Source organism: Acipenser ruthenus, chromosome 4 (genome assembly GCF_902713425.1).
Source record: "Acipenser ruthenus chromosome 4, fAciRut3.2 maternal haplotype, whole genome shotgun sequence".
NCBI lineage: Eukaryota > Metazoa > Chordata > Actinopteri > Acipenseriformes > Acipenseridae > Acipenser > Acipenser ruthenus.
In genome coordinates this window covers 1947928-1975317 of record NC_081192.1, presented here as the reverse complement: position 1 = coordinate 1975317, position 27390 = coordinate 1947928, and the positions used below count along the sequence as shown (strand labels likewise).

Below are 27390 nucleotides of genomic sequence, written 5' to 3'. Positions count from 1 at the left end.
AATATTTCACCAGAGAGAAATTGCAGGATTGTGTATTTTTAAAGATGGCACAGTACCATGCATGTTTAAGTTCAAGTCTTTTAAATAAAACCTAGCCTAGCCTAGTTTTCGAATATTATCTCTCACAGCCATTTTTTTTTAACTGAATGGAAAGGCAAGGGCTGGATGCAAACTGCAAAACATCTTACCATTCAACTAAACAGCAAGCTCTGTAGAATTATGAACCCCTCAGTCGCTTGGACGAGATTCATTACAGGGGCATGGCAGAATTTAAATATTACACTCTCTACTATTATCAATATAATTTGGTGAAACATACTGGAATCTGCAAATATTAATGATTTACAACTATCTTACAGGACACAGATGCTTTTTTTATCTCTGTTTGGAATTAATAATTACAAGAAATGAGGGAAACCAAAACACGTGTTTACTTCTTGATGTTATTTTCTCAATTATAATTCAGAAAGCTTTACATGCATTCATTATATAATCAATACATTAAATAATCTGTAGAATTAATTTTAGAGATTGTTGTTGTTCTTTATTTGTTTAAATTAGAACAACAAATCATTTTAATAGAAGTAACAATCCAGACCTTAATGAAAATTAAGCAGTTCATCATTTGTTACTTTTTTTTTGCTGCCAAGGGGATTTCCACCGATAATAAACGTATTAAAAACAACAGACGCAATGTTCCACTGCAGTCTCTATGAACAGCAGGGGGCTGGAAAGCCTCTTTATTTAGTTTTCAGCCAGGACCTTGTTTCCCGGAATGATGCAATGTCCCCTCATGAAGAGTACCATATGCTGAACAAGTGACTGACTCACCAAGCGAAAAACAGTAAGACTGAAATAGGACTTCACCTAAAACCTAAACAGAGCTACATGGCTACTAGATTAACCCCTCTGCAGATTATTATTATTTATTTATTTATTTATTAGCAGACACCCTTATCCAGGTTCACTTACAATTGTTACAATTGTTACATTATTTTTACATACAATTACCTATTTATACAGTTGGGTTTTTACTGGAGCAATCTAGGTAAAGTACCTTACTCAAGGGTACAGCAGCATTGTCCCCTACCTGGGATTGAACCCACGACCCTCCAGTCAAGAGTCCTAACCACTACTCCACACTGCTGCTGTAGATACTGTACATGCCACATATATGAAGTGTGGCATAAAGGTTTGTAAATGGAATACTGAGCTTTTAATTCCAAATCATACTGGAGGTCAGCAGAGAATGTCGGCAGCGACTGCTGGGGGATGTTGCATGCTTGACAGCACTCCATTTTAACTACCACTATTTTTAGGATTTTATAGTGCTCTGAACTATTATATTATATACTGTTTAAACAGGTCCACAAAATGTCAGTGAAATCCTAATTTTATTCCATAACCTACCCGGGAAAAATATGTAAATTCTCTTCGATTTAAATAGACCCCTACATGTAACAGTTGCCTCGGCCACTAATGTGTCAAGGCATCTATTGCCAGCGGGTCCCCAACTTCCATTGTGGAGAACCAGAGGGGACAGTGGGTTAATCCCTGGAAGGCAAAGATCTATTTTTCCTCTCCCGAACCCCGGCCATTCCACACAGTCCGTTGTGACAACCTCCCTTCTGGTGCCACTGCCCAGCGCTATGCCTAGGCTTAGATGGGCAGGTTGTTTCCACCAAGAGAGTGCCTTTAGACAGAGGTGGGGCACTGTCAATAGGCGGTCGGTGTTCAGCGAAGGCCGTGCGTGTATGATTACATTTGTCTTGTGTGGGTGTTCATACAGTTTGCTTTTTCTCTGGGATTATGATAAATGATACTGGGACAAGCTTAATTCAAACCATGATCTTTTCAGCCCACACTCACTGAGATGTCTAAAACAGATAAACACCATATTGGATCATGGACAATCAAAGAAGGCCATGCAAAATATTGTACAATTATTATTCTTACTTTTGGGCCCAAAGGTCCAGGCAGTCCAATATCACCAGGTTCTCCTGGAGTTCCCTGAAATTGAAGAGAATATTATTTTGTATATGATTTCTGTTGCAAAGACAGATCCATCTGCATATTCCCTACACTTTTAAGGGGAAGGAATGTGTCATGATGGCACCATCTGTTTATTTTAGATATGTCACACGATATTTGATTGCAGGACTTACCAAAATGTAAACCCAGAAAAGCTCTATTTTACATGAGTCCAAAGAGCAAATATGTATACAATATCTTCAAATAAACAGATAACACAGAAAGAAATGAGTTTTCAAACCCAATATTTATTATACTTACTGTTTCACCATGATCTCCTTTCTTCCCAGCAAGGCCTGGTAGACCAAATGCACCCTGGTTTTAAAACAAAAAGAAAACATTTTGGTCAGGTAGCTAAACTATAATTGTGTTTAATCCTAGACTAGTGTAGTAAACCTAACCATGCCCTCTGCTCATGGAAGGAACACTGACTGTAAATACATCAGTATCAGTTAATACACTGGGCAGGCTTAGTCTTTGCCTGTCCCCTAGATTGTTCAGTGCTTAACCATAAAATAAAACCCAGTAATCACTCTGCTCATGGAACGAACACGGACTGTCAATACATCAGTTAATACACTTGCCTGTCCCCTAGATTGTCCAGTGCTTAACCATAAAATAAAACACATCCTGGTTCTAATAGGAACCTACCTTCTCCCCCTTTTCTCCTCTTGATCCAACTTCACCTTTTTCACCATCCTTACCCTGAGGAAAAACATTGAAATGGTTATCTTTTTTTCTTCCATGCAGTACACAAATGTTGATAGCCTGTACTCCCACATGTGCAACCTTGAATATACTTTGGCAGTCCAATAGGCCCATATTGGTAACTATTCTTTTCATAATCTATAAAGGGTACAATAAAACAGTGTCTATAAAAAGCAGGGAGTATCTGTGTGTACAAAGCTGATAGAGTTGCAGGTTGTACCACTTCCACTGGGGTTGGCAGAAAAGATGTGAGTTCAAACTTATTTCACATTTGCATTTCTAATTACATTAATTTATCATTTCCCTCAACAACAACAACAAAAAAAAAAAAAAACATTAACCATACTGTTTCAGTAATGTTGAAAGAAAAAAGTGTGGCTTTGTAGTATTTTTCTATTTTATATGTTGTTATGCTTTGTGTTTTTCCTCAAATTCAATGTAAAAGCAAGCTTGTAGAAAGTTATTAATAAGGGCATATTTCTGATTTGGGTATGATGTGCAGGTTGTCGGTGTCTGTATGCTTCCTGTGTCTTGTACTCTTTGTATTAATATATATTATTATATATGGAGAGTTGTACTGAACAGGTATTTTTTCTGAGCAGTGGGAATGACGGACCCGGCAGCGCTCTGAACAGGTATTTTTTTCTGAGCAGTGGGATTGATGGACCTGGCAGCGCTCTGAACAGGTATTTTTTCTGAGCAGTGGGAATGGCGGACCTGGCAGCGCTCTGAACAGGTATTTTTTTCTGAGCAGTGGGAATGGTGGACCCGGCAGCGCTCTGAACAGGTATTTTTTCTGAGCAGTGGGAATGGCGGACCTGGAAGCTCTCAACAGGTATTTTTTTCTGAGCAGTGGGAATGGCGGACCTGGCAGCGCTCTGAATATGTATTTTTTCTGAGCAGTGGGAATGGCGGACCTGGCAGCGCTCTGAACAGGTATTTTTTCTGAGCAGTGGGAATGATGGACCTGGCAGCCTTCTGAACAGGTATTTTTTCTGAGCAGTGGGAATGGCGGACCCGGCAGCGCTCTGAACAGGTATTTTTTTCTGAGCAGTGGGATTGATGGACCTGGCAGCGCTCTGAACAGGTATTTTTTCTGAGCAGTGGGAATGGTGGACCTGGCAGCCTTCTGAACAGGTATTTTTTCTGAGCAGTGGGAATGGTGGACCTGGCAGCCTTCTGAACAGGTATTTTTTCTGAGCAGTGGGAATGGTGGACCTGGCAGCCTTCTGAACAGGTGTTTTTTCTGAGCAGTGGGAATGATGGACCCGGCAGCGCTCTGAACAGGTATTTTTTTTCTGAACGGTCTCCATTTCACGCACTGGACCAAGGAGCAGCACAGCCTCATGTGGGGAGACATCTCTCTGACTACCGACTCGCTTGGAAACGAGTTTCTACAATATTCAGAGACAAACTGGGGATACTCTGGGGACAACACAGAGACATACAGTCCCTCAAACCAAGAATGTACAGCAACACCAAAAACCCGGCATGTGACCCAATCACCACATACAAGCTGACCTTCTCAAACCCGATCCTGGGGACCCCGTGTGTCTGCTGGTTTTCATTCCAACCGAGCTCTCAGTTACTTAATTATACCCTCAATTGAACATAATTTGCTTAATTAGAGCTTTTTACTTGTTATCAGCTCTTAAACAGTTGTAGATTTCAAGTTAGCTGTAACATTTTATAAGTAGCTTGAACTACAACTGTTTAAGAACAGAAAACAAGTAAAAAGGTCTAATTAAGCAAATGATCAGTTAAATTATGGGTATAGTAAAGTAATTGAGAGCTCGGTTGGAGTGAAAACCAGCAGACAGAGTTTGAGAACCCCTTCTCTACAGAGACAACCTGCTGCAGGAAATGACAACTCCGGATTCCGCTTACTACCTTGTACAAAACCTGATGCTGACAGCAGGAGGGCGTTCGCTATGGTTCAAAAATATGAGAGTGGGCATAGACAAAATAAGGCAGATAATCACAACATGCAGCTCTGCAGATCTGCCAATATTTGTGTCTGTGTGTTCGGTCGATTAAAAATCTCCATATGTAATAAAGAATTAAGTATAGGTAAGTGTGTGTAATCAAGCCTACAGTCTCGTGGCCTATGATGTCCCATAACCCCTCGAAGCCCTTAACAGGCTTATTTACATACACTTACCTATAGTTAATACAGTGACATGTTTATCTGCCATGTTAGCCACAGCCCAAAGACTTACCATTTTAAAACCAGTCATTGATGGATGTTTGCTCTAAAACTCTCTCTGTGACAGAGAGAGAGAGAGACAGTATATATATATATATATATATATATATATATATATATATATATATATATATATATACATATACATGGATAAAGGCTATATTTGCATCCTGAGCCACTCAGAAAAAAAAGTGATAATACCACAGTAGTGACGTCAAAAAGCAATAATTCCTCTAGAGGAAAATATACTTGAACATTCGACTCCTCTAGACCATCACTTTCAATTCAAACATAAAAAGTCTCTTTTTCAATCACTCGGCAAACACCCACAGTACAGAAATGTTCATTAATGATCAACAAAATTACAAGATTACAATTTACCCCTCCACTAACTGCTTCCCAGTAGGAGTACATGTCAGGTTAATATTGATTGCGAGGGCACATCATTTCAGGCTCACTATAATTTTGTGTATAAAAATACTGAGAGAACTGTTCTTTTTGGCTTGCCTGAAACAGCGCACTGAGCACTGTGCTCGAAATTGGACACTGTTGGTAAAGTCATTACGTTTCACTACCATCAGTATCTGAAACATCCTAAAATGAACACTCGCAGCTCACGTGTAATGGTTAATTAACCTTTGCTTCGTGACACTGTTTGCCTTATTTGGTCCATGTAGGGTCGAACCAACTGAAGCTTCATTCCCACTGCTAGTGCTTAGTAAGTGAGTTAGGACCCTTATAAATGGGTTAGGTTTTAATTGTAGTCTTTTCTATCTATCTATCTATCTATCTGTATATAGACACATACATACTGTGTATACATACTGTATGTATGCACATACATACACACACATACACATCTGTAACAGCAGTGCATTGCATAATGCTGCCTGTTCTGTACACATCCTCTAAGATGATCAAGCGACCACATGCCTATGAATTTGAGTGACAGCCGGAGGCTTGACGTGAACAGCAACCATGGACAGCTGTTGTCCTGTTACCTTCTTACCTGCATGGGTGAGAAGTATCTGTAACAGTTCTGCATGGATGGTTGGATGCTTCTCCCTTTCTCCCTAGTGTGTGTATAGTGGTCACTGCATTTCAATCATTTACAATGTCTCTTCTGAGAAGGGGATCTGCTCTTGTCATGCCTTTCTGTGGGAGCTCACAGCATGTATATAACTGTGTCTATGTTGCCTAGCAATGTCATCCCTGGGCCGTGAACCATTAAACCAATCCTAAAGCTGTAATTAGTGTTTAGAATAGCTTCAACCACCCAAAACCATCAAAACAAGTGATCTGACCATTGAGGCGTATTAACTTCTCTGGGGACTCTGATTTTAATTTCATTTAGTTACATCAAAGTAGAGGATACATTTGTTTTACATGACTCATTACTTCATGAATATCAGCAGAAAATCTGGTGAAATTGTATTCCAATGCATTATATGATGTTGCTCATAAATGTCTGCCTCTGGGCTCTCAAAGAGCCTGAATAATGTAATGCATCCCTGTATATAAAGTATATATATATACTGGGAGTCCATCACAATATCTCATTCATAACCTCCTCCTTTCTGCAATGAGTAGCAGAAGCTTACTTCTACTGGCAGTAATATACTATAGTTTCAATGGGGGATAGGGGGAGAAGGCTTGTGTCCCTGTAGCCAAAAACTTCTTTGGGAAAACACAAATGAAACATTGTGCACAGAAGCAAGTCTCAACTCTTTAGTTTAGAATTGAATGCGATGGTGGGTTGTGGAGTTTTTGTTTCCATCATCGATTTCAATTTAAGCTTGTGGATGAAGGCTCCTGTGTACAGGTAAGCGAAACTTGTTGACTGAAATTGAGCAACCATCCGACCTCTATGTAAACTGCGTACATTCTGGAAAAATTGTGAAAAGTGAACAAGAGAAAATGCATTTTCAAAGACCTGGAGTATAATGGCCACAACTGTCAATTCCGTTGTTTGTTTCTGCTTCATGGCAAATCGGGTCCAATTTGTTTTTCATGAATGAATGTGCAGAGGTGAACAGAATGCTGTCTGTATTGTAGCACCCGGCCTGGGATGACACTGAAAGGAGGAGGGCCATGTTTTTGAAGCCTGAACACTTTCCCTGCAGCAGATGCATTTCAGTTTTAAGGATTCAGAGGGTGGAGCTGTGTGGGCAGAGACTCTGGAATTACAGATCGTTTTGTGGGCATGAAAGCTGTAATTGTAATGTTATTATCCAAGCAGTTTGTTACTCCTTTGCACAATATCACTGCAAGTTATTATCTCACAAAAGTACATTGAATTCCAGTAATAATGCTGTATATATATTTGTAATGTTATTGGTTGTTAGTTCTTCAGCGCCACCTACTGGCCATGGTGGTAAGCGTTTTTGTTTACTGTTACTTTAAGTGGCTGACCTAGTGAGGGTTTACCCATGAAGATATTTACAGTGTGTTATAGAATCGATCTCCAGAAACAGCATGTATGATATGCAGCTCTGTGTTACAAATATACTGTAGATGTGATCTGCTTATACAGAGGTGTTATGCTACCTGGCTCAGCTTTAACACCATAGCTGTACCTACCAGCCCATTGTAATACAGTACATATGCAGATGATTGTCACATTTCTTATGCGTTTTCTGAAACGTTTATTCAGGAGTATTATACAGTATGTAATTTATGTAATGTGTCAACATTCGGGCCTAAACACATGAATTATTAAATGATGTATCTGCATAAATATTTACCACAAGACAACACAGACAGGTGTATGGGTAATATCCAGGAAGTGCTGAAAATCCCATCACTTACATAAGAAAAGCCCCAGAAGTTGGAAAATCAATCAGGTCAGTGAGATTGACCCAGAATTATTGCAAGTGCCTGGCTATTTATCAATGCCCTGCAATGGGCCAACATTTTGCCAAAAGCGCACACACAGAAGGTCAGCCAAAACTGCTATATGTTCACCAGCATTGGAGAAAGCCATTTTGAGAAGTCCTCACAGGTCAGTATGTAAAGTCTGGATTTGGGTTGTATCTTTTTAAAAAGAGCCTGACTGCATGTCTGGTTCTCAGTGCTTTTACACAGTCTGCAATATATTAAATGTCATGTCATTTATGCAAATGTTTGACATAGTGGTAAGATTTGAAGTATGACTTTGTTCCAAACGAAGTGTAGCCCATGCACTAGACTGCAGACATGCAGTAACTGGGGATATAACTCTGAAACATTGCCAGCAATCTGCTAAAAGACAGGCCTGATATGTGGAATCTATTTAAACCTGCCCTTTGTAACAGCTCAGTGCAACAAATCCTTTTGAAGTCTTTAATGGAGGTCAGGTTCACTGTAACATGTAACCAACCAGCACTAAAAAAAAGATTTGCCTCCCACGTCAATAAAACACTATAGATGGTGTACATGGTGAATACCACATATATGCTTAAGAATCGGGCTAGAAATACTGTGCTTAATGTTTTAATGGCTTTTTTTTTTTCTTTAAAACTGGCCCATAAAAAACGCGATTAACCTCTGATCACTACCCTTTACTGTGTTATTAACAGGTATGTTGAATTTATTTGCTCACCTCTTCCCCTTTTCCTCCATTGACTGATGTTATTCTGCCCTGTAACAATAAAAAAAAAAAAAACAGCAAATATTTTTTAAAAAATCATAAAACAGTGTTTAATCCTCAAGAGACATTTCACATGTTATCAATTAAATAATTAACGGATTATATTACATTAATAGAGGTTCCTTTAAATAATGATTTATAGTTGTATAAATAAAGTCCCTGAGGTTTTGATTTTACAGTCTGATCACTAAAACAGGTATCACAGGAAGCACAGAAGGTCTTGATTTAATGTGAATTGTAATTCAAACACGCCTCACATACAGTACGGAAGGACGCAGCATTGTGAGTCGGTATACAGTACTGAAATGGATTGGAATGGACCTTAGAGTCGGAGCTGGGCACCGCTGATACACGTAATGTAACAAATCCCTGACAAGGATCACACAAGTACACTATAAACAACACTGATCTCATTTCTCTTTCATTGTTACTTTTAACTGTTGATTGTTTTATCAAGTTGAAAAGCAAACAGCAGTTTTCAAACTAAGCACTGTGTGTTGGTTTTAATGTTAGTAATTTCTTACCGGTTCTCCTTTTTCTCCTTTGAACCCAGCAGGCCCAATTGCACCACTGCTGCCACTTTCACCCTGCGGAACAATAGACACCCCAATCACGCATACAAAAGGACTAAATAAATACACAAATACATTAGCAATAAAGGCTTTACATTAATCATGAAACTACAAAACTATATCTACCGGAAGCCATAACAGTAGTACAGTATTTAACGTTACATTTTGAAATGTCACATTTTTTAATTTTTGTCAGTTTTTCGTTAAGTATATGGAAAACGACAAAGCGGTGTGTAATTCAATATGTTAACGTAACATTATTCAGCAGGTTTCATTTGACTTTATGAAGCAGAATTAGTTCATTCTATAGGGTGGTGCAAAACTTTTGGCCATAGCTGTACATTCCAAAACCTGATGTTCATACAGTCAGTCTAGCCATATGGGTCACTTTGATGTCATGCCTCATTTGAAAGGAAGCACTTCTAAAAGCACAGCCTGCAGGCTTCTGGTAACAGAAATGAACAACTAAAGGAATCCATGAAGCTCTGATTTACTCACCTCAGCTGTAGTATTGATTTTCTCTAATTGAAGGTGCTAGTTCATCTACCTTAAAGAGTAAGTAGCGGGGTTCTTAAAATAGTGTTATACATCCCTACGTGCTGCTACAACTGTTTAAATAACGTACCTGTTCCGTACGTTGTTTTTTTTTTTTTTTTGTAATTGCTCTTCCTGCAGTGATTTAGAGCAGTGGTTTTCAACCTTGATCCTGGGGATCCCCTCTGTCTTCTGGTTTTCAATCCAACTGAGCTCTCAATTACTTAACTAGACCCTTAATTGAACTGATCATTTGCTTAATTATACCTTTTAATTGTTTTCAGCTCTTAAACAGTTGCAGAGTTCAAGTTACTCATAAAATGTTATAGCTAACTTGAAATCTGCGACTTGAAACAGAGTTTAAAGTGATAAGTGTAAGGTACGTTATTTAAACAGTAACACATGGGGATGAAAACGCTATATTTTTCGGAACCCCGCTACTCACTCTTTGACAGTGAAAGAAACAATGACAGGAAAAAGCAAATGGAAATGACTCTGACCTTTTCACCTTTTGCACCTGCTAGACCAGGTGGGCCAACCTCCCCCTGCAACAAACATACAACATTTTTTCAGCAAATATTCTAACCATTTCAAACTTGTGAGAATGGTTTTAAATAAATATGTATTCTCCATGCTAATTTGAATGTCATCTTTGTTTCAAGCTAATGAATAGATTCTCACAAGAATGTCTAGACAAAAGTAAAGGTGGCAATATGCAGTAAATTCAAGTGTATGTTTGCATTGTTTTGCTTAGAAAACTGGTAGCTAAGAATTATACAGATGGGAAATGTAAGACCTTGTAAAACCCTTCATCTCCAAACATTTTCACCAAGTAACCACAATCAAATATTATCAATCTGAAAATAGACTTCTGCATTAATAAAGGATACTCTGTGAATGTGCGAAGAACCCACAAACCCCAGAAAGGGGAAAGCAGGTTGCTTTCGGCCATCATTGTGAGTTAAAGAACCACAGCTCTCTATGGAGTATTCTGTTTATGCCACATGTAAAGTATGTTTCAAATCTAAATTAAACAGCTGAATGATCAATATCTGCATAATTGTAGCATCCAACCAGTCGTTCTGCTGTTGGATTTGAATGAATGCAAGGTACATGTAGCTCCAAAATGAAATGAGTTAAAAAAAAGAAAAGAAAAAAATCGCTCTGTGGTGTTGAATAGGCAAATCGCAATTCAGCACTTGAATTCTCAAAACGTATTGCACACACTGGTTTGAACAGTTTCATGATGATATGCATTAGCTACTGCAGTTTACATGGACCTGCGTGCAGTACAGGAGACAGACTATTCCTAGTTAAGGTAGATACACTGAGGGCTAAGAAAATGAGGTAAGGGAGTTATCTTCAACAGTTGTATGAGAAGATAGCAGTATCCCGATAAAATCTCATACAAATATACATTCTTTATTTATTTTCACCAGTGAGGTAGATGATTGTCCACATGTAAATTTGAGGTGTTCTCTAGTTGTAGTTCATAGGACTGTGTTAGTATTTCCTTTTCTAAGATCCTAGATTTTTATAAAATAATATACCAGTATATAAATAAATATGATGCTTCTGTTATAAAACTTCAAACAAAGCAGTCATCCGACAACAGGCTGCTGTTGGTTTGCTATGAATTGACTCTCTTTGACACATCTGTTTACCAAAAGTTCATCATGCCATATTTTTGAATCCTAATGAAAGTGAATGGCTGAGATTCTACTTGAATATATATACAGGTAGATCACTACCCTTTACTGTACCTTCTCTCCAGTGGGATGATTCTACATGAATATAGATATATACAGGTAGATCACTACCCTTTACTGTACCTTCTCTCCAGTGGGATGATTCTACTTGAATATATATACAGGTAGATCACTACCCTTTACTGTACCTTCTCTCCAGTGGGATGATTCTACTTGAATATATATACAGGTAGATCACTACCCTTTACTTTACCTTCTCTCCAGTGGGATGATTCTACATGAATATATATACAGGTAGATCACTACCCTTTACTTTACCTTCTCTCCAGCAGGACAGGTGCAGTTGAGTGTCTTGTTTCCACGTTGCTGCTCTCCATTCACTGTTGGAGTGATTTCGATGACAGGAGCCTCTGTCACAAACTTGACTTGGCACTGGAAAAAAAAATACCGATACTTAAGTGCTTTATAACATAAGAGAAAATATAATAACCCACCAGAAGATAACCAGTACTACCAATAAATTAAATAAATATACAGAAAGGACAACCAGGGATGTTAATCTGGGAGAAGCATTGGGAACATATTTTTCATCAATAAAGACTTGTTAAAATGAATTGTACTGGTTTCTATTAGTATCACAGCATGTCTTGCTGTTAAATGTCTTTCAGTTGTGGAGGGTCTTTCTGTTTACCCCATTAACACCCTGAAGTTGAGATGTTATTGTAGAATAGTAACTCTGAATTATACTTACTGGACCAGAGGGGATATCACAGCAGGTCTCAAGCTCTGCATGCCTGGAGTCACAGTAAACCACCATTCTCTGCAGGTCAAACTGAAACACATGTGAGCACATGGATGACTTGACTTTCCACTGGATATCGACAGGATCCTTGCATCATCTCTGCCTGGCCACATTGCAGCACACTGAAGGGCATCCCTAGTGCACCCAATGATGGCCACACAAGCCTATCGTGAGGTCTTCTTTGCTGGTTATTGATGGAGTATTAAATCAGCACAACTCTCTGTGGGACTAAGTTGGATATCCACTTGGATGTGACATGTGGAGTTTATATTATGTCCTGTGTGATAGGCTGGAAATTCTGCTACTGACACTTAGGTGACTTTCACACATACAAATTGTGTGTAATATCTTATATAAAGATCCTACTACTTGTGATTTATGATTTATGATTATATAGACTATCACAAATGAGAACTCAACCATTTCCTGTATATAGATATCATCCAGTGCATATAATATAATGGCATAGTTCTAAAGTTAAAAAAAATAAATATATATATATATATATATATATATATATATATATATATATATATATATATATATATATATATATATATATCGTGTCAACCGGTATCTCCCATAACAATAAGAGGCACCCCAACATTGCACACGGTTAAACGTAACTTATAGTACAGGGTGACTTGTGCTGTATGCACTGCAGCATTCTCTATAGGACATTCATAAGAGCATAGAAAAGTGTCTTGTGATTCAATGGCATAGCGGATAACAGTGCACTGCAGTGATCCTATGATTTATGATTTGTGATTGGTAATATATAATATGATAACATGGATCTTTACAGCAGCTACAATACCAGAAGTACTGTGTTACGAAGCGGAACACCACAGTGACAGTGATTCTTTCACTCACGTCAACAGGAACGCTGTCATAGAGTCTCTTTCCAATGACCGTCTTTCCCTGGATGTCAATGTCCTCCCTCTCCTCGATAGGCAGCGTCTCTACAAGTTTGCAGTCGAGGTAGAGGGACACTGCCTTAGCTTCCACACTCAGAGCGATCTTGTGCCAGTTGCGATCAAACAGGTCACTAACAGCAGGACTCTTGAAGACGGCTCTCACTGCGTCCTTTGTCACTCCGACAGCATTGTATTCCACTGCCTTGTTAGGGCCGTCCAACCGGATGGACACCTGCAGAAAGACCAGCACTGCTTCGGTCAATGTGAGCTCTTCGTTGTAATATACAAAAGCAAACTGTACAGACTAATCAGTTGCGAGTGCGATTGTCTCAACATGCTTTACTGCTGGTTGTGGTTCATAAGACTGACAGCAGTTCAGCAGTTAACTAATGAGTTACAGATTATGTACTGGTGCAATCTCATAGATCACATTGCAGTGGTCGAAATCACGCCATTCACCTGACCCAGCATAAGGACAGAATCTTATTAAAAATGAAACTGTTTACATCAGTGACTTGTTATGCTAATTCCATAGAGACACCATGAACCAGTAAACATCAGAATTATATGACAACTTACTCGAAAGCCACGTGGGTTCTGGATTGGTACTCTGTCAAACACAGTAATCAGTGTGCAAGCAGATTATTTTTTAATGCACAGCTAGTTCTGGACTAGATCCCTATTTTGAAGGAGTGACGCCATAACAGTGGGTGGAGAAGTGGTTGCACAAAGTGTGTGAAAACAGCATTAGATACGAACACAGTAGTAACTTCATCTACATTGCATGTGTATCCAGGATAAACAGAGTTAAAGCACTTGAACATCCAGATCAGTAGATTAAAGATAACTTTCTTAGCATGCGTGCAGCACACCAGCACAGGCAGATTGGGTTTGTAGGTCTTCACATCATGAATGTTTTCAACCAAAGCAAATGGCCAACAAACCTGTGGTATCCCATACTTGTCGAAGATCTGCCATATGTACCAGTCTTCTTTTCTTGAGGTTTTTCTGAACTTAAATGTGGTGACAAAAGCATATTCATCAGGCAGACCTTGCGGGAACACATCTCTGTAAAATAAGAAAAGAAAATTAAGACACAAATTCATCTTTTATAGTGTCAATTAAAAAAACTCTTGACATATGCTTACAAAGCCAGGCATTCAGTTTTGAACAGTATCCTGGGATTAATATGGATGCCTCATGTTTCAATGTGCAACCAAGCAATCAGTAAGGAATGAATGACAGGCCAGACACCGAGCAAGCTACAGACCATGCCCTTCCTAAAAGTCAATCCCAAGCTCTGCCTCAACCTCCATGTGCATTCTGTGCCATGTGTGTACCATAGGCAGCCTGCTTTCTTATTCAACAGTGCTTGGTGAAACAGCACTCCAGGCTGTGAGTAATGAATGCTCTGTTTGTAGATTTTGTATACAAGGAGATTGTCCTTGCATAAATCTGTTATCAGAAGAACTAGTGAAGGGTGACAGGCCATTAAAAGGAACACAGTGTGCCATTTCCATAACTCACTGGTTTCCTGGGCATAAGGAGATGTGGATCCCATTAAGGGCTCTTGTTTTTTTTTTGTTCACACATGCCGGTGCTAAAGTATAGAGTTCATTTTTATGGGTCGTAAAACATATTGTTTCTGCCTTGAGCGTTGAAGAATTAGATGAATAAACTGAAAAGCAATTACACTAACAAATACACTGCATTCTTCTCAAAGCTTAGAGTAGAGTGGAGGGAGAAAGTGAATCAATGCCTTTGGCATTTACGGGAAAGGGGCTTACATTGATATGACAGCAGAAATCCACTGTATTTGCAAAACCACTTAATGCACAAAGCATGCCACTGGTACACCACAAGTGATGACAAATGCAACACACAAAGTCTTTGTGAAGTTTTTATGTTCTACTACCAATTATTCCTCAGAAGTGTGCTTCTTATTATGTTAGCAATGTTCTACTACTGTATGCAATAAACAAATTATGTTATTTTTGCTTTGTGTTTCTTAAGCTATTAGTTTTTTTTTTTTAGTTTTGCCCATAATCAGAACAAAAGAAAAGCTGTTGGCAATGTTGTTCTGTTAGTGTCCAGTAATTGAAAGTGTTCTGATGGATTGCTGGCTCACAGGCATTGTTTTACAATGTTATTTAAATTCACCATTGTACATGACATGTATTGACTTGCTAGATACAAACGCAATTTATGTAATTTTATTTTTGTCTTTTTCTGTAGGCTTGTATTTTTTTGGAATATAACAAAATGCATTTTTTACTAGAATTGTAAAATGCAGGTACATGTAAAAATAATATGTTCCTATCAAACAAGGTTTTGGCAGGACAGTCAAAGCTTGTTATCTAATTGGGACTGGAAACAGCAACAATGTTTAGTTTGATATTCCTAAAATAAGGTGTTACCCTGAGCTCATAAACCGTATATTCTACACTGTAATCCCATTGCAAAAGTGCCAGCCAGGGAAAGGACAAAGAGCTACATTCATTTTTCCTTATTATTATTATTATTATTTATTTCTTAGCAGACACCCTTATCCAGGGCGACTTACAATTGTTACAAGATATCACATTATACATTATTTCACATTATACAGATATCACATTATTTTACATACAATTACCCATTTATACAGTTGGGTTTTTACTGGAGCAATCTAGGTAAAGTACCTTGCTCAAGGGTACAACAGCAGTGTCCCCAACTGGGGGTTGAACCCACAACCCTCCGGTCAAGAGTCCAGAGCCCTAACCACTACTCCACACTGCTGCCCTTATGATCGTTAAGGTTGTTAATTCTCAAGAATTTCACAACAGGCTTGCCTGAGTAATCTCAAAACAACTTAATCTATTTATATATTTATTTGTAAATAAAAATAAATAAAAATTATACACACCTCCAGAGTGTAGCTGATAGTAACCACTGAAATCTCAGCAGTAAGCCAAATTCTTATTCTAGCTCAATCAATAAAGCCTTTGCTTGCAGTTTCTGAGATCATGCATCCAATCCCACTGACAGAAAGTGTTTTAATACAAAGTACTTTTATTACAATAATTATAATAGTTATAGCCTGAATTGATTTGGTGTTAAGAATCGTACATCTTTCACCAGACCCATTTTGTTTAAACATGTTCACTTTACATTGAGGCGACTGAGAGTCGCATTGCTGAGTGTTTTGTTTTTTGGAATAATAGTGCTACTATCATAGTGTGCTGCCTCTATTTTTGTTGTAAACATAGCCATCGTAAGAATGTGCACAAAACCACAGCAATATTGAAACATACCAATAAACCCCGTATCTCACTTACTCAGTCCGCTCAACGACAGGCATAGTCCCAAGCCGTACATAAGAACTCTGCCCATCATCCTCCTTTATACCAAAATGATCTTTCACGTTGAAAAAATCCATTAGGTCAAAACCTGCCAGAAGAAAAAGATACTGTTAAAAAATACTTACGTATTTAAGAGAAGCAAAGCATTTTAAAACACAAGAAAATGACCGGTTACATTGCTACTAATTTTCATAAGAGGTAAGGAAAATACATTGAAAACCTTTTTTGGAACTTGCTTAAAACAATTTTCTACACACAGTAGCTGGACACACCCCAAACATACTGTACTACGGGCAAGAAAAATTGCCCAAAACTATTATTTGAAAACTCAAAACTTTCATCCACACTTCAGAAAGCTCAATTGCAGGGTAATAACTAGATAGCCATGGAACATTCAGTGAGAATTCAAAACATTGAAAAGGTAAGTAAATCTGTAAATCAGAGATTGAACATGTTTACAGTAACAGTAAAGGCACCGTTTACCAGTTTGTATTTGGAACAAAACCCAGATCATCAGGCATTACCTTGGTAGTTGACCTTGTTTGAAGGGTGCCTCTTACCCCAACACAGTCAAACACCAGACCTAATACCCTCATTTTTATACATATGAGATACAGCACATGTACTACACCTCATAAGAAAATATGCTGTAGGGTGTGAATGTGGTCCCTGAAATGTTGAAGGTTTCAAAGAAGAAGACAGAAACACAACTGACTTGATTTTCCCATTGTGCTTTTTCTGGAGCCAAGCTATAATGATAATGTACATCAACTGGGAAACTTGACACTCATGCACCGTTACAGTGAGAGTTTGGTGATTCTACACATGCTGGGGTAGTGACTGCTGCACTTAGAAGCTGATTGGCTGAATCTGTAAGTTACAGTGAGAGTTTGGTGATTCTACACATGGTGGGGTAGTGACTGCTGCACTTAGAAGCTGATTGGCTGAATCTGTGAGGCTTACAACTAAGGTTGTTTGAAATGTAAATCAGTAAATATTTGGTATTATTGTGGTAATAAAAATAGCGGCTACCATTTACATGAGATTAGTCTGCTGTTTGCTTACGTTGAAGACGCAATTCATTTTTACCCGGAGATTAAAAACCTCTAGCCATTGTTGCTGTGGCTGCTTCCTTTCAAAGTTCTGAGGGAATCTATTGGGGGATGACATCATAATTGTTGCCCTATAGTCATGCAAAAGAACACTACAGTCTTTCTATACTTGCATTCCCCTTTCTAAATAAACAACATTTTACTATTTAAAGAAAAGAGTATGAGTCCCATTGGCAAAGCAGTATGCTAAACTGTCTATCATCCTGACAGTATTACATTCTCACTATAATCGTCTCTTGCCCTTATTAAACCAAGACATTGATTCATGCATTTCATATGTAATTCAGGTGCTTCTTGTTCATGACCTAAAGATTTTGACCATGTGGTGAAGGAACAAGTATTATTAATTTATCTGACCCCTCCCATCACAGGTCCCCCTGACAGATACATCAGAGGGATGGTTTTAAGAAACGTCCACTAGATTACGAGGCTGAATTATTTCCAAACAATATAACATTGCAATTTAAGTTACAGTGCTCGAAAATAACATTTACAGTACAGCTCCGTACTGTGCTGTATTTAAATGGTATTTCAAGTAGAGAAAAAACACATTTAACAAAAACAGCAAGCCTACAGCTTGCAAAACGAAAACCTACAGTAATGAAAAGAACCTTAAAAAAGACTATTATACTTGCACTATAAAGGATGAGTACACTTATTACAAGAGCAGTACTGTCGGCTAGCACTGGTAAGATAGTTATACATTATACCAAAACATCTTTTGAATGACTTTTCAACTGATAAAAAACGAACATACTAAAACAACAAATGAGAGTTAATAACAAGAAATGGAGTGCTGGTTTACAAAAAATACAGAAACAGCTGTAAAATACGTGTGACAGTTCATGTAGTATTTTACAATAGAATCAGTCTGTTACAGCGCTGAGTGACAGCTATATGAGAGTGATAGAGTAATGGGAGGCTGATAAATGCTGACTGTAGTACAAGCTTTACTTCCTTGCTTTCTCTTCTTATTACATATTTTTTGTTGTTTAACATACAAGGCTTACTAATCCAGTCTCTTGAACAGAACTGAATGCAAGAATAGTGGAAACATCTGAAAAACCAGAAGAAGCACATGAGTAGAGTCATTTAAGGGTTAAAAACACTTAAAGGCCTTTCTTTTAAACTAAGTCATCAATGATTGACAGCAGGAATTGTTACCAGTAATGGGATGTTCACAGGGAATAAAGCTTGATGGAGCTTTTCCAAAACAAAATCCCTTTTAATTTTCCAGCAGAGTAATCCAGATGTCATATTAAGTTAGATTTCTTTAACAGATGTTTTATAGAAAGAGTGTTAAAAGCTCTCCATTTCCATCGGAAAGCCAAGTGTTCGCAAAATAGTGTACGCATGCATTTCCAGTGATATTCTTTAAATATAATATTGCAAAAACATTTAAAAAAAATTCCAGTTGGTTTCAGACTATTAATAATGAAATGAAAACTGTAATGCTTTAAGATACCCAAATTAGGAACAACAAAATAATTAGGAGGATGATGGGCAGAGTTCTTGTGTATGGCTTGGGACTAAGCCCACTGCTGAGCTGACTGCTTAAGTGAGATACCGGTGCAGTGTCATTTTCAGGTACATGCTAAAAAGTGGTATGCAGCGCACTGTGCTTGCATGCTCATGCCTTAACAACTTCCGCTAAGAAAGCAGGGAAGCGCCCAGTCAAATCTGGTTCAGTCTTTTACATCGTTTTTAATGTAATTTATCATATTTTCCCACCATTAACACAATTGTATGCAAATATTTATCATATGCAATGCATTGGGTCTTATACATTTTTTACTTGTGCAGCTTTGCAGTGGACTTTGGATTCATTTGGTCTTGTTCGTCGTGAATTGTTTTTCTTTTTAGAGAAATTGATTGAAAATAATGTATAATTAATGGTAAATGTACCTCTGTTTGACAATAGGAAAACACCATCAGATCGCAATTGATTTCACCTGTACCAAAATCTGACAGGGTTCCACTTTTAATGTGACAGCATACCACTTTTTGACATTACATTATCAAGTTTTGGAACACGTACCACATTCTGACGATGTACCACCTTCTAACGCTACACCAGGTTTATTTTAGGATTGGTTCAAATTCATAGTTTGGTATGTTTCAATATGGGTGTGATTTTGTGCACATTCTTACGATGGCTATGTTTACAACTAAAATAGAGGGAGCACACCATGATAGTAGCGCTATTATTATTCCTGAAAAAAAAACACTTGACCCTGTCCTTTTTTTCTTTTAACATGGGTTTACAACAAACTTCTAAGTGGGTATCATTTTATGGTAAGTAATGAGGGGTTATGCTAACATTTCGGATGTCATGCAATTTGAATCAAACACGCATTGTAAAAAATAAAATGTTAAACGTGTCCCTTACGATTCCCTCACAGCACAAAAGAGATGTGTTAATGTGCTGTGCTAAAGCTGTGCCAACAGGCTACCGCTGCTACTGATTCCATTGACGTTTCATTTGTGTTTTATCTACATACTATTGATGTGCTTTCTATTATGGTTACCCATCCTCACTAAGCAGTGCGACTCTCAGTCACCTCAATGTAAAGTGAACTTCATGTTAAAGTAAAATGTACGATTCTTAACACCAAATCAATTCAGGCTACAGCTGCTTATTTGGAGTGACTATGCAGGGAAACAAACACATTGAATGTGCTTGAATTACAAAATAATGTATTTGTTAGTTCCACTTTGGTCAAATTAGCAGGTGCTTTTTCTCTTTTGAAAAAAAACAACAATACAATATAAAATAGGTGTACATTACAGGCTGGAGTAAACACTATGGTGGTGGTCCAGTGGTTAAAGAAAAGGGCTTGTAACCAGGAGGTCCCTGGCTCAAATCCCACCTCAGCCACTGACTTATTAGTGACCCTGAGCAAGTCACTTAACCTCCTTGTGCTCCGTCTTTCGGGTGAGACGTAGTTGTAAGTGACTCTGCAGCTGATGCATAGTTCACACACCCTAGTCTCTGTAAGTCGCCTTGGATAAAGGTGTCTGCTAAATAAACAAATAATAATGAACAGATCCTTTTTTTTATTTACTCTACTGTGTGTCTTCCGGTTGTGCACTAAAGTAAGAGCAAATAAGTTGACATTGTAATGAGGCTTAAACTGAAGCGATTCTCAGCATGTAATTTGGATTGGCATCGAGCAGCATGTAATCAACTCAGAACGCTATTTTGAACTGGCATGGAAACCCCAAGGAAGAATGTGCGAACTCTGCAGAAACGAAGCTAAAAGCATGGTCCTGGAACCGAAACCAACAAGCCAGTGAACTCCTTTGATCCTGTAAGCTTGTAACTTCTGTACACGCTGCTCACTTGAGTAATCTCTGATTATACCTCTTCACAGAATCATTAGGCCGATGCAGTAATCCATTGTCTCTTCTAAGCAGAAGGGCTCTCCATAGGGTTGACTTTATTCCAGTCAGTGTGCTGCTGTGTATTACTGAAGCCAACATTTGTCTGCTTCAGTTTCATAAAGGGATTGCATAGTTTTAAAACAGGTACTTTGACATAAAAATCACATAGTACTCCTTTACTAAGCTTGGGTTTTGGCACAATATTTGTCATTTTTTAAAAATAAATGTCATGTTGTATAACTACCTATATACATCAATCATGAATGGCACTGCAGTACTGTATGTGGCTGTTAATGCCTGTGATTATTGTTCAATAAACTCCCAAATAGGAAAGCAAAACAGTGGCATATAATCCCAGACCAGAACTTCATACAGTGCATACCAGTGGTCAATTTGTGGTTAACCTCCCATTGCTATATTTGACATTTCTGTTTAAAAAGACACCTCTGGTTATTTAAAAGAATAACCTACTGGGCCAGATTAGGACTATGTTATAAACTAGTGCTGGTGCCGTAGTAGTGTGTGGTATATTAATTGTTCCTAATACATCCATGTATAACAATAGCCTGGGATTGTCTTGTGAACCAGCTGACATGTGCACAATAAATGAATACTGTATGTCTCTGAATGCTCCAGTTCTCTTCAACCTGGATTACAATGCAAACATCTATCCTATTTAAATGGTTACGTGAATATTCGACTTTGTCAGCGAGTCACTGAGGCCTCTGGAATTCTATCCTCTATTCTGCTGACCGCAAGGCACCAACCAAGCTTCCACAATCCAATCCAATTCCTGCTGGCCCCTACATGTAAACTACTGGAATCTCAGCTCATGCGTTTTACTAAGGGTTTGGTTCTTGATTAGTTTGTCTTCGTCTCTTTGTTATGTGTTGTGGTGTGGGTCATCTTCGGCTTCTCAAGCATATAACTTTTAAAAGAATGTGCAAAATGCAATGTAGAGGCTTAAAGTTCTTAGGCCATCTTTTATAGGACTCATTTTATTGTGCATAACAACATGTTTTAACTAAAACTGGGAATGGATCTTTGTCAAGTCAGAGTTTTCTGTTGGTCCCTGGATTCACCATAAACAAGGGCAACATTGTGACTTGTTGTATGACATCTGTTTAGTTTGTGCAGGTCAAGTGAACTTAGTTTGGGGGTCTAATTACACTAAACTTACATACTAGTAGTAGGTCTAAAATTGGTCTGTATTCATAAAATAAATGCAAACCTGCATATAACAATTCGATTAAGCTCTTCCAAATTGATGAATTCAGAATTATTATTATTATTTATTTCTTAGCAGACACCCTTATCCAGGGTGACTTACAATTGTTACAAGATACTACATTATTTCACAGAGCCCAGAGCCCTAATCACTACTCCACACTGCTGCCCTTGAGAATTGAGAATACTCTATTACTGGTTTCTTGTTTTTTCTGTTTTTTGTTTTGTTTGATTTACAAACTAATAGATAAAAAAATAGCATATTCAAGTACTGTTTTCTTGATTTGGAACATTCATAATTCCAGGTTAGAATAACTCCCCCCCCTAATAAAGTAACAGATACAAAACAAATCGCTTTATGTACTTAACTAAAAGGTGCATATATGATCTTCATTATGGAAACAAAAGCAATGCATAAATAATACACTATAATAAACCAACATGACTTCCTTACCTGGGATTTCATCTGTATTTCCTCCACTGGTAGTTTTAAACTGGTCACCTTCCACCTTAATATTGGGGCACAGCGCATCTGAGAACAGTGAATAAAAAGAACAGAAAAGTTTCAATTACCCACCACTGGATCTTTTAAAATGTGACAGGAATTTGATTTCATTTCAACATCTTTCCTGTTGTTTGGTGATTTTCAGGACATTTAAGTATGTACTGCTTGAATCTAGAAACTAGAAAAATGATGACAAATAACTTTAACTTTTCTATTTTAGGTTGAAATTTGACTTAAACAAAAAGTGTGTTATTATGTCACCAGAACTTTGATGCAAATAATAAACTGGTATTATATACAGTGTACATTATTTACAGGGTCAGGTAGTCTCCCCCTGCTAGCTTATAACAATGGGATGGGACATACCAACTATAAAGATCTTCTAGAGACATACTATGAAAGCCCTAACTGCAGCAAAAGTACAGAAATTGGGGTTTAACATTGAACTGCATACTCAACCCTGTTGTTTTTTTGATTAAATATCCTTACGCCAATAAAGGGACCTCACAAGTAGTCTCATGTATAGCTTTGAACTGCACACTACGTTAAACTGAGTAACTGATTTCATTGAAACATGCAAAAGTAAGTAAATATGTATTTTGATGTAATTTTACATTGCCATTGAAAAGATCCACCAGGAAGTGGAATTGAATTCATTGTTTTCTGTGAGTGCAAGACGCTGTTGTTTCTGCACAACAGGAGTAAAAAAAATAATGCCGTCTCAGATTTCAGTAATTTTTCAAGGTCTGCGTCGGAGAGGGGTGGATAATGTGCAGAAGTGCCTTTTTGTTTTTTTCTGCAGCGTTTACACACCGCTAAAAAGACATTATTTGAAATGACAGTAGGGTTGAGTGAGTATAAAGACAGCAATGGGTTTTTTTTGGTATTTTTTCTGTTTTGCTATCTTCTAGTTCATTTAATTGTTCTTCGTCCAAATCGGCATGTCTACTCACTACTGTTGGGATGTTTTTGCTGGTGATTGGTCACTCTGTTTTATAGTTACTGTACATCTGTAACTGTAAACAAGATGGCTACCAGTACTTTAAATTCTGTGAGGCAGCGCAGTGATTTCGAATATGTGACAAGGCTCCAACTGTCCGTATCCATCCAATATACGCACAGCTGGAAACTTGCTCGACCAATCATATTGCTTGTTGCATGTTCCATTGCCAGCCCTGGATTATAAATATATATATAAGTCTCTCAGACTGTCATGTGTTTACAGTCAGCACTCCCATCACAGGTTCCCCTGATGGAGAATGACCGTTCTGAACCAGAAATAACCAGTAAAAGCATAAACGTTTTGTATAACAATGTAATTTCCAAACAGCATTACATTTACAATAACATGTACAGTATAGAGTTTATACTGCTATTTAAGTTACATTATGGTATTGGAAAACTACATACAGTGCATTCTCCAGATGTACTATTTTAAAATAGTAACACATTCGAATTAGAAATATGTCACAAATATGCTCTGTACTCCTCCATACCGTATGTTTTTATTTACAGTACACGTTTGAAGCGTTGATATCCTGGCCTGGTTTTTTTGGCACACTTTCTGGTGTTCGCTGACTGTTACTTCCAGTTGTGTCTCCAAATGTGTGAGAGCTGGAAGAGTTAGTTTACATCGATGACAGTCGCAGATTTGTGCCCCTGTATTTAATCGACCTTTGCTTTTACAGTGCATACCGTCTGGCCATGCCCGGCAGTGACAGGCAGACACCCAACACCTGTGGTATTAATTGATATTGGCAGCCCAAGTGACACCTCTCTACTTGTGGCCTCTGCATCCAATGGGATCACTTAGCTGTACTGATATCATGCACAGGAGGAGAGTATTCCCCTGAGGCATCCCAAGCTGGAGGAGACATGCTTGAATTAGAAAGTACGAGTCCTGACCTTGTTAGCACTATAGCATTTTTTTAAATTTACTTTAACATTTGTTTTAGAGCAGTTGCTGATTTCCTTATAAAATAATATATATATTTTTTAATTAAATTAAATACAGAGCACTTTATTGCAGTTGAAACATCTTATAGCTAAATTTACATTGTGGTGGTCTCACTCATGTTATCTTTCTAACTGCTTGTTTGTAGTTTTTAACACCAGATAATGTTCTTTAAAATTGTGATAAATCAGTGATCATGATAATGGCTGTATGCATTTGATATAGGGCACAGTAAAAATATATTCTGATAAATACCGCTGGGGTGCCAATCTGGCTGTACATCTGTCATTGTTGGCTGGTCCATATGTGTGTGTTGGCTATCAGTGGAGATCAGATTACAGTTTGTTTTTTGTTTTTTTTTTACCAGCAGCTGTAAACAGAAGGATTTGTTAATAGCCCCAGGATTAGGTTAAATGATTTTAATCACGGGTACTTAACACTTGGCATGTGAAATGACTTAGAGTGTTAAGCTAAAAAGAAAATGGTTCTGGTAATGCATATGCAATGCCACTGGCAGTTACATGGTACTACAAAGGCAAGAAGGTCTATCATTTTTATTTGTTACCAAGCACACTGCAATTTTTCTAATGAAAATGTATTTATTTAACCAGGATGAAACCCTTGAGATACACATCTCATTTCAAGGGGGTCCTGGCTGTTTTAAGAGGGTCCGGTTTACAGGGAACACATTACCTTAAAAAAACTGTACGTTTTTAAAACAATTGGGATTATGTTGAAACATATATTGTATGCTTACAGACCACACAGGATGTAGAAATGATAAAGTTATTTGTTTCCTGCAGATACTGTGTTCTGTAAATCTTAACAGAGGGACTGAAGCAACAGTGGCTGTTTTCTAATGAAGTTCAAGGAGCAGATCCAATATGCTCTAAAAATACAAATGTAAATAAGCAAGTCTAGCACTGAGCGTATGAAGTACTGTATGTCTCTGCCACGAACAATCAGTATGGATCAATAACATACTGTAGAGATTGTCCTACGACATTGTAGATCTCAGCTGGTTCTTTAAGCTCATTTTGGAAAAGGAACGCTCTGCCTCTCAGACTGTCACTGGCAGAGTCAGGAATATTCTAAGAGTAACCGCTACATTAGGAAAGGTGGATTCAACCAGGTCATTTTGTCTCATATATATCATCATTGCTTGCGCACTTCGCTCAACACTGACATGAGATAGAAAGTCAAGAAAATGCACAAACTCATCAATGCAGTTCCCATCGAGATCCTTTGGGTATCTGCTGATAATGCGTGCCGCATCGATTCGAAGAAGTATGCTGGGATCTCTGGAACCTGTCTCTCCTGGTTAACCTTTTACCTATCCGGATGCATGCAGTCTGTTTTCTATGCTGGACGCAGTGGTGTTGCAAACCCAGTCACTTGTGGTGTCCCCCAAGGATCTGTTCTTGGGCCCCTTCTCTTCAATATCTACATGCTTCTCTTGGGTCACCTCATCCACCAACACAGCCTCATGTTTCACTCCTATGCTGACGACACCCAGCTCTACTTAAAACTCAACCCTGGAAGCCCCTCTGCCATGGTCTGGTTCTCAGCTTGCATTCAAGACATCGAGGCCTGAATGTCTGCCAATTTTCTTCAGCTGAACACTGAAATCAAATCTGAAGTCCTTCTGGTAGGATCTAAAACTCAACTTAAAAATATAGCTGCCCTGAACCTAGTAACTGTCTGCTGCTGCCTTCCACCGCAGTACGAAGCCTTGGTGTACTTCTTGACAGCAACCTCTCCTTTGATGCCCACATCTCCTCCATGGTCAAATCTTCCTTCTACCATCTTCGAAACGTCACCAAAATCCATCCCTATCTTTCCCTCCCAGATGCGGAGATACTTTGTCATGCATTTGTCTTCTCTCGACTCGACTACTGCAACTCTCTATATGGTGGTCTCCTGGCACGCACCATAAACCGACTGCAGCTAGTCCAGAATGAAAATGTCCGGAAATTGTGGCTTTCCGGACAAGAAAACTCTGGATTTAAAAAATAGATCAGGTATTAGTATTACCGTGATAAACACATAATCAGAATGATCAAACAAATAATCTGTACGATTGTTTATTGTATTTTTTAATGGCGCTAACACAACCTAAACAGTTACTCTGTGATTATCTTGCTGAGCACACCAATGCAGTTTTGTACTTAAAAGGCGATACAATCGCAAAACGGACGATTTAACAATTTTACTGTTTCTGACCAGGACTAAAAAATTACAGCTGTTTTTGCTCTGTACTTGTTTCCACAGAATATGAAATAAACTACTCGTAAAATGTTTACTTCAGAGTTGAGTTATCTTGTATAGTTCGTTTTGATTGGGAAGCATCTCAGTTGTTTTTCTGTTTGTTATATTTTCCTTTTTAAAAGCAACAAGAAGGAGCATCACAGTCTATCATTCTACCAAGTAATACAGAGGAATAGTGGTATGCCTTTGTCTTATGTAGGTATTCACTTCCATTCAGGCCACTAATATAACATTTCAGTTTACAAAAGCTGAAAGAGTTTCCACTGCGAGGAGTACCGGTAGTTTTTTTTGTTTGTTTTTTTTTCCAGAAATGCTTCTTCCTTCTCCGAATGTAGCTAAATGTCACCGATCTACCCTGTGACGGTTACCATGGCGATAATACACTTTGTCATCCTAAGTCACGTGAACGGGACCTGAGGTACTGCAAGTTCTTTTGCTCAAATACAAAGAAAAAAATGATGTACGGTAGCCTAAATTATGAAGCCTAAGTTA

General features: G+C 38.1%; 1 protein-coding gene across 2 annotated transcripts in view; it reads right to left on the bottom strand.

Annotated features, from left to right (window-relative positions):
- LOC117400616 (collagen alpha-1(XXII) chain-like) overlaps nucleotides 1–27390 on the bottom strand; it is a 115517-nt gene that overhangs the window by 69667 nt on the left and 18460 nt on the right. For both annotated transcript variants that reach the window (XM_059021282.1, XM_059021283.1), the window contains exons 4-15: nucleotides 22626–22703; nucleotides 16425–16536; nucleotides 14052–14175; nucleotides 13064–13339; nucleotides 12140–12220; nucleotides 11707–11820; nucleotides 10180–10224; nucleotides 9098–9160; nucleotides 8526–8564; nucleotides 2683–2736; nucleotides 2293–2346; nucleotides 1957–2010 (exon numbers count right to left, since the gene is read on the bottom strand). In XM_059021282.1, coding sequence (XP_058877265.1) covers nucleotides 1957–2010; nucleotides 2293–2346; nucleotides 2683–2736; nucleotides 8526–8564; nucleotides 9098–9160; nucleotides 10180–10224; nucleotides 11707–11820; nucleotides 12140–12220; nucleotides 13064–13339; nucleotides 14052–14175; nucleotides 16425–16536; nucleotides 22626–22703 — 1094 coding nt within the window. The remainder of the gene's footprint in view (nucleotides 1–1956; nucleotides 2011–2292; nucleotides 2347–2682; nucleotides 2737–8525; nucleotides 8565–9097; nucleotides 9161–10179; nucleotides 10225–11706; nucleotides 11821–12139; nucleotides 12221–13063; nucleotides 13340–14051; nucleotides 14176–16424; nucleotides 16537–22625; nucleotides 22704–27390) is intronic.